The following is a 13,826-nucleotide window of genomic DNA, read 5'->3' as shown; positions in this document are numbered from 1 at the left end:
ATACATCACTGTAGTTGTATTTAAGTTCCTACGTTGTTGTCACCTGTAAGCAGAGTGTAACGAGTGGAACTCGTGTATATTTAGTGTAGACACTAAGTAGGTGGTTTAATTAAAAAAAGCGAATTGACTTTTGAGTGGGCAACCACTACTAAAAAAGACCACTACAGAGAGCAGTGGATTCGAACCGTTGAGTACTGTAAGGAGAAGAAAAAGTGAAAACAAACAAAACGGATTCGGACAAGAACCACTCTGTCCCCACCACTCAATAGTGACACGTGCCTGAATCTGAACCATCATTTATAGTCTCGGTAGGATTGCATGGGACTTGGATTGGTGCCTTAATTAAAACTTTAATGTGAACATCAAAACTCACATGTGGCGTCGTTTAGTATAGAGATAGAGAGATATAGTTGGCGTTAGCGAGAAGGAGAGGCCAGTATTAGTCACATATCTCCAAAAACCAAAGCAACCCTTATCCTCCTCTTTTAAATATCCTCTCTTCACCCTCTCTTACTCAAGGCTCTCTCTCTCTCTCTATCTCTCTCGGAATCTACGCTCCAAGGTTTGGAGCTGTGTATATGATTCAACTTGTTATGAGTTTTCTTCTTGTGTTGAAATCTAATGTTATGTTTTGTGTGTTCCATGAAGGATCAAAATGGCACCGAGGTCAAGCAAGGGCAAGCCAAACAGAGGGAAAGGAGAGAAAAAGAAGAGAGAAGACAAAGTGTTGGTTCCAAGTCTGGTTGATATCACAGTCACGACTCCTTACGAAACACAAGTGATACTCAAAGGAGTCTCTACTGACAAGATCATTGATGTGAAAAGGCTTTTAGCATCTCATGTTGACACTTGCCATCTCACCAACTACTCTCTCTCGCATCAAGTAAAGATCATCAGTTTCCACCAAACACTAAAACGTGATAGAGATTATTAACTTGGTTTTGTGGTGAATGATTGTGTTGCAGGTGAAAGGGCGTAGATTGAGTGATAACATCCAAGTGGTTACCCTCAAGCCTTGTGTCCTCCGTATGATTCCAGGTGAGTGGTTAATACTATACAGTATACACTAGTTTCCTTTCCTACCACCACATATTATTATACTAGTACTAGATAGTGTCACTGAGATACATGTATGGGCACTAATCATTGTTTAATATCTTTTTGTAATTGGTTGGTAGACGATAACTCATTATTTTACTCTTTATTTTCTTATATCTCCGCCCTTAGAGTTTTGTATTATTTACAAAATTATGCCACAGAGGACTACGTGGAGGAAAGTCAAGCTTTGACTCAGGTGCGGAGAGTCCTAGACATCGTAGCGTGCACCACCAGGTTCTCCTCCGCCTCCAAATCTTCTTCCAACAAACTGGTCGCCGTCGGAAATGGCAATCCGGCGCCGGAGGGACTGGACATGGTCGCTATCCATCCGACGCCCAAGCTCTCTCAATTTTACGAGTTTTTCTCCGTTCCCAACGTCTCTCCTCCGATTCTTCGTAAGTTTTGTATTGCTGATTGCTCTCTGCAAAGTTAGTTATCGCAGTTACGTTCTCTGACTGAGTCGTTGCAGAGTTGAAGAAAGTGGATGGTGAGGAAGCTGGAGAGAGGCGTGATGGTGACTATTTTGAACTTAAGGTGCGATTATCACCTGATGATGTTGATTTGAAGAGACGCTTTGTTGTCTAAAACCTTGATAGTTATAACTGATAATGATGTAAGTTGTTTTCGTTTCAGGTCAAGATATGCAATGGGAAGGTTATACATGTGGTTGCATCTGTTAAAGGGTTCTTTGCCGTTGGGAAGCAGCTCTCTCATACCCATTCCATTGTTGATTTGCTTCAGAATGTTAGCAATGCTTTTGCCAAGGTCGTTTTTTGTTTGACTCTTTGTTTTGGTTTTATTCATGTGACACAAAGGGATTAACTTTTAGTGTGTTTGGAAATGATGCAGGCATATGAGTCACTGATGAAAGCTTTCACTGACCGGAATAAGGTGAAGTTGATGTTTCAACCTGCTACTAATGGATTTTCTTCAAGCCCAATAATATTAAGTCTTCTCTCGTTTTTTCAGTTTGGCAACCTTCCGTATGGGTTACGAACAAACACGTGGCTTGTACCCTCTTCTGATTCTCTATCAACCTTCTCCCCTTTACCAACAGAGGATGAAAACTGGGGAGGGAACGGTGGGGGCCAGGGGAGGAATGGTGAACATGATCTTCGTCCCTGGGCGGCTGAGTTTTCTGTGTTAGCTACGCTTCCTTGCAAGACTGAGGAGGAGAGGGTTATTCGTGATAAGAAGGCTTTTCTGCTTCATAACCTGTTTGTTGATGCCTCTGTTCGAAGAGCTGTTAGAGCCATTTCCGACGTGATTGGTACTAATCAACGCACAAGTGGAGCTAGTGACTTCCCTGCAGGCTCCATCCTTCTTGAAGATCGGGTTGGAGATTTGTCTATTATTGTAAAACGTGATGTAGCCGGCCTTGACCCGAATCCTAAAGGTGCATTTCAAAATGAAGCATTTCCTTTGTCCTCCAAGGAACTTAGTGAAAGGAATCTGCTAAAGGGGATAACAGCTGATGAGAGTGTCATTGTTCACGTAAGTTATTTCTCATCCTTTTCTAAGCTATCTAAATGCATATGGTATAGGACTTTACTATCTATTTTTTTTACACCCATTTTTTGAGCTCCATTGCCATATTTAAAGTAATTATGTTATCAAAGACCTTTAGTGAAAATTATGGTTTCTATGTTCTTGCATTTGCCACCAACAGTATGTTTCTGTCAATCAGCATTTTGCTTTGATGTTAAGTGTGACTATTTGTGCACTACAAGATTTCATTATCATATCATGCAACAGTTTTATTAGATGACGGATCAGAGTGGAATTGTAACCATTCACAATAGATATACTTTTCATGTATCTCATTCTAGAGATTGTATTAATGAAGAATTTTTTTTCCAGGATATTCGGGCTTTAAGCACAGTTATTGTAAGGCAATGTGGATATACAGCGGTGGTAAATGTGAAGGGCGAAACTAAGAAGGGAATGGCTGATTTACGTGATATTGTGATCGATGACTTACCGGATGGAGGAGCTAATGCTCTTAACCTTAACAGGTATGTGCACCCAAGTAGATTTCTAAGTTTATACATATTTTATCACATTGTGCATGTTCGAATACCATTTTCTATCTCGTTGTTGGCCTCTCTTCTTCCATCACTTGTTGAGTATTAATTTTCCAATTAATTTATCTGTAACATCGCCGTGTTGTGTAAACTAGGAATAGATAGTTAAATAATAGGTTTTCTTACATTTCCATCCATTGTAAAAAAACAATTAAAATATGTCAGCATCTAACTCCTTGTTGTTTTCCACCTTTGTTGATAACTTTATTGCAGCTTAAGGGTTCAGCTTCACAGGTCCCATAGTGTCGGAAAATCTGGAGGGAACCAGCCTCCACAGTTTGATTTGGATGATTTAGAGTCTTTTAGATGTTTGGTACATGAACTAGTTAAAAACAACCTAACGAAGTTAGAAGAAGAAAGGGAATCTTCCGAAAGGTCCATCAGATGGGAGCTCGGTTCTTGCTGGGTTCAGCATCTACAAAAGAAAGAAACAGTAACGGAAGACGTTTGTGGGAAGCCTGCAATGAATGGTGAGACTGACCTTTCAGTCAAAGGTTTGGGGAAACAATTTAAAGTTCTAAAGATCAAAAATAAGAAATCAGAAAATACAAGTACCGTGAAGGAAATAGAAGAAAATATCAGTCTACGCGAGTTAGATGGGGAGGCTGAACTGAAGGAACTGGTTTCTGAAGAAGCTTTCTCTCGCCTACAAGAAAGTGGAACTGGTCTCCATTTAAAGGTACCTTTCTTTGCGCTTTTTAACCAGGAGAGAGCATAAGTTCATTATGAAATCTATTTTCTGCCTTCTCTGTTTTGTTTATGTATGCGTACTGTATTTTTATTATCATATTGGAGACTGTGGTGCTTACTCAGTTGTTGTTGTGATACAGTCAAAAGAAGAGCTTACCAAGATGGTATATGGATACTATGATGAAATTGCTTTGCCAAGGCTGGTATGTGTTAAAGCTAGATAACGAATATTAATATCTGAAATTATCTATAACCAAATGCTATATTAAGGAATCTTTGTTATGGTTTATTAGGTAGCAGATTTTGGGTCCCTGGAGCTTTCTCCAGTTGATGGCCGCACAATGACAGACTTCATGCATATTAGAGGACTCCAAATGCGTTCTCTAGGACATGTGGTAAGAATCATTTACCTCGTCAATAGTGCCTTTCCTGTTGCCAAGTTATTCGATCTAAAAGGGAATTTGTTGAGCTTAGAATTAGTGATGGTAGAAAGTTGATAATGAGTATTCACTATTCCTATAAATCAGGCTAAACTTGCTGAGGACCTTCCTCACATACAGTCCCTCTGTATTCATGAGATGATTACGAGAACTTTCAAGCATCTTCTTAGGGCGGTTATTGCATCTATCAATAAGATGGCAGAGCTACCTGGGGCTATAGCTGCGTCATTAAATTTCATACTTGGCCTCCATGGATTGGAAGGGAGTGATGGAATCTCCAGTGAAGAGTCTAGTCTCAGATTACAGTGGCTACAGAAATTTCTCTCCACTAGATTTGGTTGGATACAGAAAGATGAGTTCAAGCATTTGAATAAAGTTTCCATTCTCCGAGGACTTTGCCAGAAGGTAATGTACCTCAGTGTTAATGTATTTGCTGCTTCAATAAGAATTATAGTTCTCTACTCATGCTTTTACAGGTTGGATTAGAACTAATTCCAAGAGACTATGACTTCGATTCTCCAAATCCCTTTAAGAGCTCTGATGTTTTTGGCTTGATACCTGTGTGCAAGGTTGGTTTCTTTCTCCCCACGATCCAATATTAGCTTGACTAAAAGCGAGGAAATCAAACTCTTTTTTTTTTATCTACGGCTGGCTGAATCTTGGTCCGTCAAATATGGTTCAAACGCTAGACACTAATCTTTAAGATATATGTTCGATTGAACAGCATGTGCTATGCGTTTCATCTGACGGAAGGACACTCTTGGAGTCATCAAAACTTGCTCTTGACAAAGGAAAACTAGATGATGCTGTCAACCATGGAACAAAGGTACCAATTCATTTGGAAGCAACGATATTTTCATGTTATAACCATCTGAATTGTTATCCAAAAGATGTTGACTTCTTGCATTTTCTAGGCGTTAGCCAAGATGATTGCTGTCTGTGGACCTTATCATAAAAATACTGCTTGTGCGTACAGCCTTCTAGCCGTTGTACTGTACCACACTGGTGATTTTAATCAGGTATCATCAGTTCTCACCTTCTTCCTAATAGCACCTCTGATTATCAGTTCAAGCAGCAGATAGAGAGTTTTTGTCGAGCTTGATGTTTTGTTCTAGCCACTGTTATATAACCTTTTCCATTTTAAACAAAAGAGAAAACCAATGAGAGGCATTGTTAACTCTGATGTTTTTTTTTTCCTCTCTTGATCAGGCAACTATATATCAGCAGAAGGCTCTGGATATAAATGAGAAAGAACTTGCTCTCGACCATCCCGACACTATGAAAAGCTATGGGGATCTTTCTGTATTTTATTATCGCCTTCAGCACATTGAGTTGGCACTGAAGTAAGTGGTGCATGATGATCTCTTGTAGTTAATATAGTCACTACTGATCGAACACTACTTTGCTTTTCCATCACCTCGTCTTATGATCCAACCTTTCCTCTGATTGGCTCTTTTTAAATGTTATCTGCCATCTTTCTAACCCTTTTTTTTTATCTGTCATCTGTTTATAGATATGTGAACCGTGCTTTGTTTCTTCTTCATTTCACTTGTGGGCTATCTCACCCGAATACTGCTGCCACATATATTAATGTGGCTATGATGGAAGAAGGAGTAGGGAACGTTCATCTAGCTCTAAGATACTTACATGAAGCTCTAAAGTGCAATAAAAGATTGCTAGGAGCTGACCATATTCAGGTTCGTTTCTTATCTATCTTGCCCCTGTTTGCCCACATTCTCAAACTAACCATTTCTTTCATGTTTACTTTTCCAGACAGCAGCAAGCTATCATGCAATAGCTGTGGCTCTCTCTCTCATGGAAGCATATTCATTGAGTGTGCATCATGAACAGACTACACTTCAGATACTTACAAAAAAACTTGGATCAGATGACCTTCGTACACAGGTGACAAACAAATTATTTCCTATGTTTCTGTTACAAATTTTTTTTTCTCACATTTGAGGATTAGGAATCATGCAATCTCAGCTGGATATTATAATTTTTACTAGCGAAGTAAAAAAGTGAATGGTTTTGAACTCAAATTTCTTTTGGTCTCTTCATAGGATGCTGCTGCGTGGCTTGAATATTTTGAATCAAGAGCCATAGAGCAGCAGGAAGCAGCTCGAAATGGAATCCCAAAGCCTGATGCTTCCATTGCGAGCAAAGGCCACCTTAGGTACAAAAATGGAAACTCCCAGAACACATAAAAGGATATGGTAATTAATTTCATTGGCACCAAAGTCCAACTTTTCTTGCAGTGTAGAAGATCTGATGGACTATATAAGTTCTGATCCAGATACTAAAGGAAGTGTTGTTCACAGAAAACAGCGGCGTCTCAATGTAATTCCTGAACTTTTGTGATCCTTGTTTTTCTCAGGTCACTCATTCTGAAATTTGATGATCAAAACAACAACCAGATTATAAAACCCTTTAATTGTTTAGAACTTTGCTTGAAGAGCTTGAATTCAAACTATGCTGCTTGTCTAATTACCATTCCCACGCTAGAAGTTAATGGAAAAAACATATTGAAACGAAAAGAACGAGATGGATTTCATGTCAAAGGTGTGTGACATTACTTCTATTTCGACAGGTATTCCCGGTCAATGATAATGTTGCATCATCTGATGATGCAACCCACAGCGTTGCTTCACAGCATGGCATGGCTACATTGAACGACTTGGTAGAAACAAATGCCACCGAGAGTAGTAGGAACGAAGTAAATGATCCTAATGCAGTTGTTGATGAGGTCCACATAGAGACGGATGAAACTGTAGTACACAGGCCAAGTGTAGACAACCAAACTGTGGACGAGTCAGCTTTAGATGGGGGCTGGCAAGAGGCTTACTCAAAGGGGAGATCCGGAAATGGTGCTGGAAAGAAATTTAGACAAAGGCAGCCTTATCAGAGAATGTCGCTTAATAGAAATTTCAATGGGAGACAGGATGTTCATCAACAGTATATAGCTTCTCCCTTGCAGAAAGCGAGTCCGAGACCCTCACTCTCTAAGCCATCATCTCTTAGGGCTCTGAAGAATGGGGAGATAGATGTCAGTACAAAAACAATTAAGCCACAAATAAAGTCTCCTGGTTATGCTGCGGCGACCAGTAGTACTTTGGCTTCAAAGTCACTCTCATACAAAGAGGTTGCTTTGGCACAACCAGGTACAGTTCTGAAGCCGATGTTAGAAAAATTAGAACTGAATTTGGAAAGAACTGAAACTCAGATATACAGGGTTTCAAGTTCATCAACTGGAGAAGAAAGCAAGTCTGATGCTGTAATGTCGGATTTGCCAACGGAAGGCACAGAGCTCCCCTGTGAAAAAGAAGAGTCAAAAGAAAGTGTTGAGTCAGTAGAAAATTTAACGTCAGAGTCTGAAGGGGATCTAGGGTCCTGTCGTGAGCAAAAGGCTTCGGATATCAGCAGGAGAAAGCTGTCGGCCGCCGCAGAGCCTTACAGTCCTGGAGGTTTCTTGGTTACTGATCCGCAAAGTCTGGTTGCAGAATCTGTTTCCGGAACTGGACTTCTTTCACCACCATATTACGGTGCTAATTACTCCAATGGAATTGGGATGCCAAAAACCATGAATCCGGATGCGCCAGAGTTTGTTCCGAGGAGATCCGTGATGAATAGCTCTCAACATGCAGGTGGAGATGCAAGTGTGTCCGTTGACTCCAGCAGTAGCCTAGAGGCTGAGAAAAACGTTGCGTTGAAGAAGGAAGAGCTGGCGAGGCAGATACTACTTAGCTTCATGGTAAATTCATCCCAGACGGAGGTTGTAGCATCTACGAAGAAGGAAAACAAGCCTAAAGATGACTTGGCAGATAACTCTGCAAAGGATAATACAGTAACAGAGATAGTTGACAGAAGAGACGAGAACAGTGCAGTGAAGGAAAGTGAGACGGATGGAGGTGAAGGGTTTGTGATTGTTGCGAAGAAGAGGAGGAAGAAGCGACTTACCAACGATGCAGCTGGGATTTACCATCAACCGTCGTCCGTTTGTGCATGATCTGATAAGTGGATTTGATCAAGCTAACAAAATAAAGCTTCTTGTAAAGCAGAGTATACTCATCTCATTTGGTCTATTGGACTTCTTTTCGGGTTTGGGTGGTTCTGTTCTTATGTATGATACACGTTAGACCTGTTGGTGCTGCAAAACTTTCGTACATTTTCCCTTTGTCTTATTTCGGAGTTCGTAGAATCATTTTATACATCCGCTTATGAGTGATTAATCTGGCTTATTTACAGACCAGACAAGCAAGCCATCCAGGCCCGAACAGTGTGAGGCAGACTTGGGTCACCAACACAGGCGATAAAAGATAACAGTCCCAACGTTTCAGTAAAGCTACCCAGTTTTACGCAATGGAGAAAAGAGGAAATTGCAATAACGATTGCTAAAATGTAGCTGGCATTCATTCACACACGTCTCAACCATTAACCATTTCTTGTTCGTAACATAGTCTGTTGTTCTACGGAAAAGTAAACACATCACCAAACCAGAAGAAAGTCATCAACCTTATATAAGAAACAGAAATGATTACATAGGAAATAAATAGAAAGAAGAAACACCAAACAGGCTGGCCAAGGCTTGAGACAACGACTTCCCTGAAAATAGCGTCAAATAGTAGTGATTACTAAACAAGCAGATGATCGAAGTTACGAAATAACACATGCATAACATACCCATATCACTTCATTTCTATTTGCTAGCGGCAGTCTTAGTAGTATTGTCTTTTATTCTAACACTCCATTATAAAATTGCAGCAACCACAGCATTCGTTCCCCGCTAGTCTATTTCAATCCCCCGTAATTAAAATATAGCTTTGAATCAGTTACCTAAGAAATGCAGGAACAACTGCGGCCAAAGTGAGAAGTAAAGAAGCTTGGAGAAGCGCGAGGGCCCTGCGCAAAGGAGTCCCTAACACATCTTCTTAGTATTACACAAATGTAATCACTTGCTAAAGCTCATCTCCGAGTACCTGCATAAACACCAACGACAACTCAAGTAACTGCTCTTGTTTTTGATCAGATCAAATTCCACATAACATATTCTACATGAATCCTACAAAAATATTCGACCATATGTATTTTAGTGCAGTGAGCCACTTAGAGCGAGTCTAATCTGTAGACATAATGCATAGTGGGCCATAATAAATGGTTCAATATTAATTGGTGATGGATTTCAAAGAGTAGGTCTAACTTCAAAAACTCACCTACGAGGTTGCTTGCTTGGGTTGTTGTTCTGCCGTTTTGAAACCCCACTCTCTGTAACCTCTGCATAGAAGGAAAATAGCTTAACTTAAACAGACTCATCCCAACACTCAATCTTCATATTAGCCGATGAATATCTCCTTAATTGGCTATTTCGTGACTAACAGACAACTACTTTTGAAGACAGTACCTGTTGAAATAATATTCATCACATATATTTTTCTGTACTACTTTATCTATCACATAAGCTCTCATTATTCAATTATTTCCTTTACGCAAGAAAAAGTCCAATGTCTTTGTTACTTCCAAATAAAAAGCCAATAAATGCAAATTCATCCCCTTATAACCCAGTATAGCAAGATGACTAACCAGGACTCTCCATGGGATTCTCCAGATCGGTAAGGTTATTCGTGCTATTCTCTTTGCTGCAAAATTAGTAAGTCAATTCCGTAAGCCAAAAATGCGTGCTTTGAAATATAAATATGGGATATAACATGTGCCAAGCATATGCGATAGGTTTATATAAGAGAAACAATTAAAATTTACAAACATCACTTGATTTTATGTTATTTAAATCTCTACACAATCCACATGGTTTTTGCACTAAAGATATCTAAAACAAGTAACAACAATGCAGATTACTCTTTAAACCTGGAGGATCCTGCAGAGGAAGGTAACCCTGGCTTGTGTGCTTGGTAAGAACCATCAATAGCAGCATATGGCGGACTGTATGAAGCTCCTAAAGCTCCTGGACCAGTCAAAACTGGCATCCTGCCAATCAGACACAAAAATCTCAACAGCAAGCAGGAGAAAGAACAAATCAGGAACTAAATACATATAGATGGAGCACACAGGGCATACGAACAGCATAGTATTCAAAATCAAAGCAAGCATACAAATAAAATTACGTCTTTGTAGGTTCAGTTTTTTCCAGCATGCAGACTAGAACAATGGTGATCAAATGGGACTTTATACAAACCACGAAAATCACTGGCAATTCAACTAACATTGTGCACAACATCTAATTGTTTGAAATACTAACAACCAAGAACTTCTGAAAACTAGCATCCAAAAAGTTCAACTAGAAGAAGAAGGAATAAGCATACCAAGTCATCTCCGGGTTTCCAACACCATTTTCAGGCTGGTAATATCCTGGAAAAGCCATTCCAAAAGTTGGAACCCCACCATGTTGACCACCGAATTGCATAACTGCATTTGCAATTAATCATGATAGACAATAATTTAAAAACCAGCCAGACCCCGGAAAAATCTAAGTACGCAGATACAAGAATCTGACAAATACTTTTCATGGACAAGACAATCAAGCCAAGTGGTTCAGCATCAGCAACTTTCAATTTTAAAATATTATCTGTTTCATTCTTAAGAAATTCTTTTCAAATAGTCCATCGCAGAGAGAAAAGTGTCTTCCAAAAAAACTTACCAGGCAGAAAAGCTGGGAAATTAGAATTGTCACCAGACGGCAGACTTTCTGCACGCCCCATCACATGAGATCCACTATACATCAAAGAGCCGCTTCCACTAGGTTGGAGAGTCCCTTTACCCTTACCAAATGACGCACCTGTTTCCGACGCAGATTCTATTTCACCAGGAGGATAACGATTTTTTGATGAGCTAGTGTTTTGGGTAGAGGATCTAGTATAGCTTTGGCCAGTGCCTTTTGAATCTCCATTGAGTTGCATGTTGTCACCTCGACTATGAGATTGGTGGTAAAACACGTTCCCAGCAGCAGGAGCACCTCTACCTTGACTCGTGGACTGAACATTCCGGGCAGTATTAACAGGAAGATAAACGGATTTTGTATTCCTGTACTTCTTCCCAGAGGAAGTGGCATTTTCATTCGTGTGGAGTTTTTCCATTCCAACTTGTATACCATGTGCCAAATTACTCGAGGACACTGAAGGATAAAAAGGAGGAGAAGCAGAACTAAGACTTGAAGCAACTACATTCTTTTTGGTATGGGAATATTCATTCCCAGTTTTAGCAGGTGCAGATGGTGAACGCTGTGAATCGTGATGTGTCCCTTTCTCATGCCAATGTTGTGAACCTCGAGAATTTCTTAACCTACAGATCCAGTACACACACAAGTACATCGTATTAGAGAAAAAAATATTTACTCGGCTATAGAAAACAAAAAGTAAGAACTCACTGTTTTTTCTGCATGGAATGTGCTTGATTGCCTTTGCTAAGGGGAGTCTCATCTTTCCTGGGCTCTCCCTCTCGTGTGGCAGCTTTAGGAACAAAAATTTGCTGCCCATTGCTGGATGATGCACTAGAGCTTCTCCCTCTAGTGTATCCACGCCCTTGTCCCCTACCTCGACCGCGACCTCTGTGTCTGCCTCTTGAAGCCTTCTGCTGAATTTACACAGACAACCAGTCAATTATACACTTAATATACACTTTTTGCAAAGAGAGAGAGAGAGCTAAAAATTTTCAAATAAACAGAGAGAGAGAAGTTATACATCATAATGTTGTTCCTGAGTAGTATTCATCTCTTCATACTTGTCATGTCCCCATTTTCTTTCATCTCCAGATCCCCACGGTTTCCTTCCACCCCGCCCTCGCCTATGTAAGCCAAAAACAAACTTATATCATTCTGACATCACCGTGAATCAACAGACAAAAGGTTGACAAAAAGAGCTAATGAATATTCAAATTTATTTTTATCTGTTCCCAATGGCATCAACTAGGCCAGATCTAACATAGCAACCCCAAAAGCTTCATACTTCATGAATTTGCATGATAATACGTTGCTTTACGAGGGTAAAAACTCCACCTTTCAGTCTATTGTATCTCTAATAAGAACAATTGCAATTGAGAAGATTGTGGAAAAGAGTGTACCTGCTTCGCCCAGCAGAGAGTTCCTGGAACCTGTCATCGTGCATATAAAAAGCTCCACCTGTAGGAACCGCAGCCGATTGCTTCTCCTTCTCTTCCTCTCCATCTACATGACCCGCCGCATCTTCCGCTGGCTTACTCTTACTCCTCTTGTCATCATCCAAATACTCATCGCCTTCCTCCTCCTCCTCATCGTAACTCTCCTCTCCATCTTCACTCTTACTTTCGTCATTATCATACTTCACAGCACCAACATGTTCATCAGATTGCTCGGAATCTGAATCGACCTCAGCTCTACGATTCTTAACCCCTTCACCACCGTCATCGTCCTCTTCGTCGTCACTAGCTTCTCTCCTCCTCGCCGCCAAGGAGCGCTTCAGCTCCTCGGGATCACTCTCGTACTCCGGTTCTCCTGCATCAGCTTGCGCCATAACTCTCTCTCTCTCTAGAAACCTGAAAAGGAGAGAGGAATCGTGAATCTAAACCCTAGATGAAGAAACCTCGTCGAGTAATTGAAGAATCGAAGGGATGAAGAAAACCTAAACCCTAGTTTACCTGCAGAGAGGCGTTTCGTTTCTTCTGCGATTTATCGAATGGAGTGGAAGAGACTTTGACTTTTTTTTATATAAATAGATTTAACAGTGGAAGCGAAGTCTTATCCAAATTAAAATATAAATTCGATTTTTTTGTTAATTTCTCACATTAAAAAAAAAAATTATAATACGGCGTCGTTTCAGGATTGTATTGTTAATTAATTAAGATCCTTTTCTCAAATTGCATCAAGGCTTCAGAAGCTGAATCTTATGAGAAATCACTTTGATATCTCGTAAGGTAACTCTTGAATCCATCTGACAATCAGAGAGTGTGTTGAAGGAGCATTGGTATTAATCTTACATCGCCAAGGGATGGTCCCTCATGTCTTAAAAGATCTCATTGACTCTGAAGCCACATTCAGACATGAAGTAACCTCCTATTTACAATGCTATTTGGTATATATTGAGCTAGTAAGAAAATTAAATAAGAGAGAATTTGCTAATTAGCTTGAAACCAAGCCAAAATTGGCAAAATACCTCACGCGCCTTTAAACTCCATACCACTGTACGATTTTGTCTCTTTCATACCGATTTTACCCTTTTACTCATGACACGTTAGATGGTAGTATCTGACAAGATATGGATTCAGATCTTGTAGGTTTCTATTCACCAGTAGGTAGGTTGATTGTAAACCACACCATTTTTTTTTCTTTATTAATTTTGTAAGCATCTCACTCTTACGTGTCTCTCAAATCATCTTCTTCAATCTTCACAACATTTCCATTAGTGGTTTTTCCCTGTTAAAAGTTTGTTGCAATGTTTTAAAAAGAAAATCATTTGCATTCTCGTGATCAGATGAAAAGAATAAAATTCGAGACTCAATTCCTTGTACATGTAACATAAATTTATTGTTGGGA

The 13,826-nt window shown here is 39.9% G+C and overlaps 2 protein-coding genes across 4 annotated transcripts; one reads left to right on the top strand and one right to left on the bottom strand.

The window, feature by feature from the left end:
* The first annotated feature begins 315 nt into the window (after positions 1–315).
* On the top strand, positions 316–8,477 carry LOC106346672 (protein REDUCED CHLOROPLAST COVERAGE 3). 2 transcript variants are annotated; one of them, XM_013786068.3, is made up of 23 exons: positions 316–562; positions 649–883; positions 966–1,038; positions 1,260–1,493; positions 1,568–1,632; positions 1,732–1,863; positions 1,948–1,989; positions 2,068–2,592; positions 2,959–3,113; positions 3,396–3,861; positions 4,013–4,075; positions 4,166–4,267; positions 4,400–4,717; positions 4,789–4,881; positions 5,037–5,138; positions 5,227–5,331; positions 5,522–5,655; positions 5,826–6,009; positions 6,086–6,217; positions 6,376–6,488; positions 6,571–6,652; positions 6,903–7,473; positions 7,544–8,477. In XM_013786068.3, exons 2-23 carry the CDS (start codon positions 656–658, stop codon positions 7,588–7,590), a joined length of 3,966 nt encoding a protein of 1,321 aa, XP_013641522.2. In that variant the 5' UTR covers positions 316–562; positions 649–655; the 3' UTR covers positions 7,591–8,477. The 2 variants fall into 2 exon arrangements, with proteins under 2 accessions (XP_013641522.2, XP_013641521.2); XM_013786067.3 differs by having other exon boundaries at positions 6,903–8,477.
* A 223-nt stretch (positions 8,478–8,700) lies between these two features.
* Positions 8,701–13,091, bottom strand: LOC106346673 (protein MLN51 homolog). 2 transcript variants are annotated; one of them, XM_013786069.3, is made up of 11 exons: positions 12,932–13,091; positions 12,380–12,829; positions 12,001–12,103; positions 11,688–11,893; positions 10,962–11,602; positions 10,627–10,729; positions 10,172–10,291; positions 9,890–9,945; positions 9,523–9,583; positions 9,146–9,288; positions 8,701–8,914 (listed from the first exon to the last, which is right to left on the bottom strand). In XM_013786069.3, exons 2-10 carry the CDS (start codon positions 12,805–12,807, stop codon positions 9,261–9,263), a joined length of 1,746 nt encoding a protein of 581 aa, XP_013641523.2. In that variant the 5' UTR covers positions 12,808–12,829; positions 12,932–13,091; the 3' UTR covers positions 8,701–8,914; positions 9,146–9,260. The 2 variants fall into 2 exon arrangements, with proteins under 2 accessions (XP_013641523.2, XP_013641524.2); XM_013786070.3 differs by having other exon boundaries at positions 11,688–11,890.
* Between the last annotated feature and the right edge of the window lie 735 nt (positions 13,092–13,826).

Source organism: Brassica napus, chromosome A6 (genome assembly GCF_020379485.1).
Source record: "Brassica napus cultivar Da-Ae chromosome A6, Da-Ae, whole genome shotgun sequence".
NCBI lineage: Eukaryota > Viridiplantae > Streptophyta > Magnoliopsida > Brassicales > Brassicaceae > Brassica > Brassica napus.
This window is presented reverse-complemented; position numbering and strand designations above follow the sequence as displayed.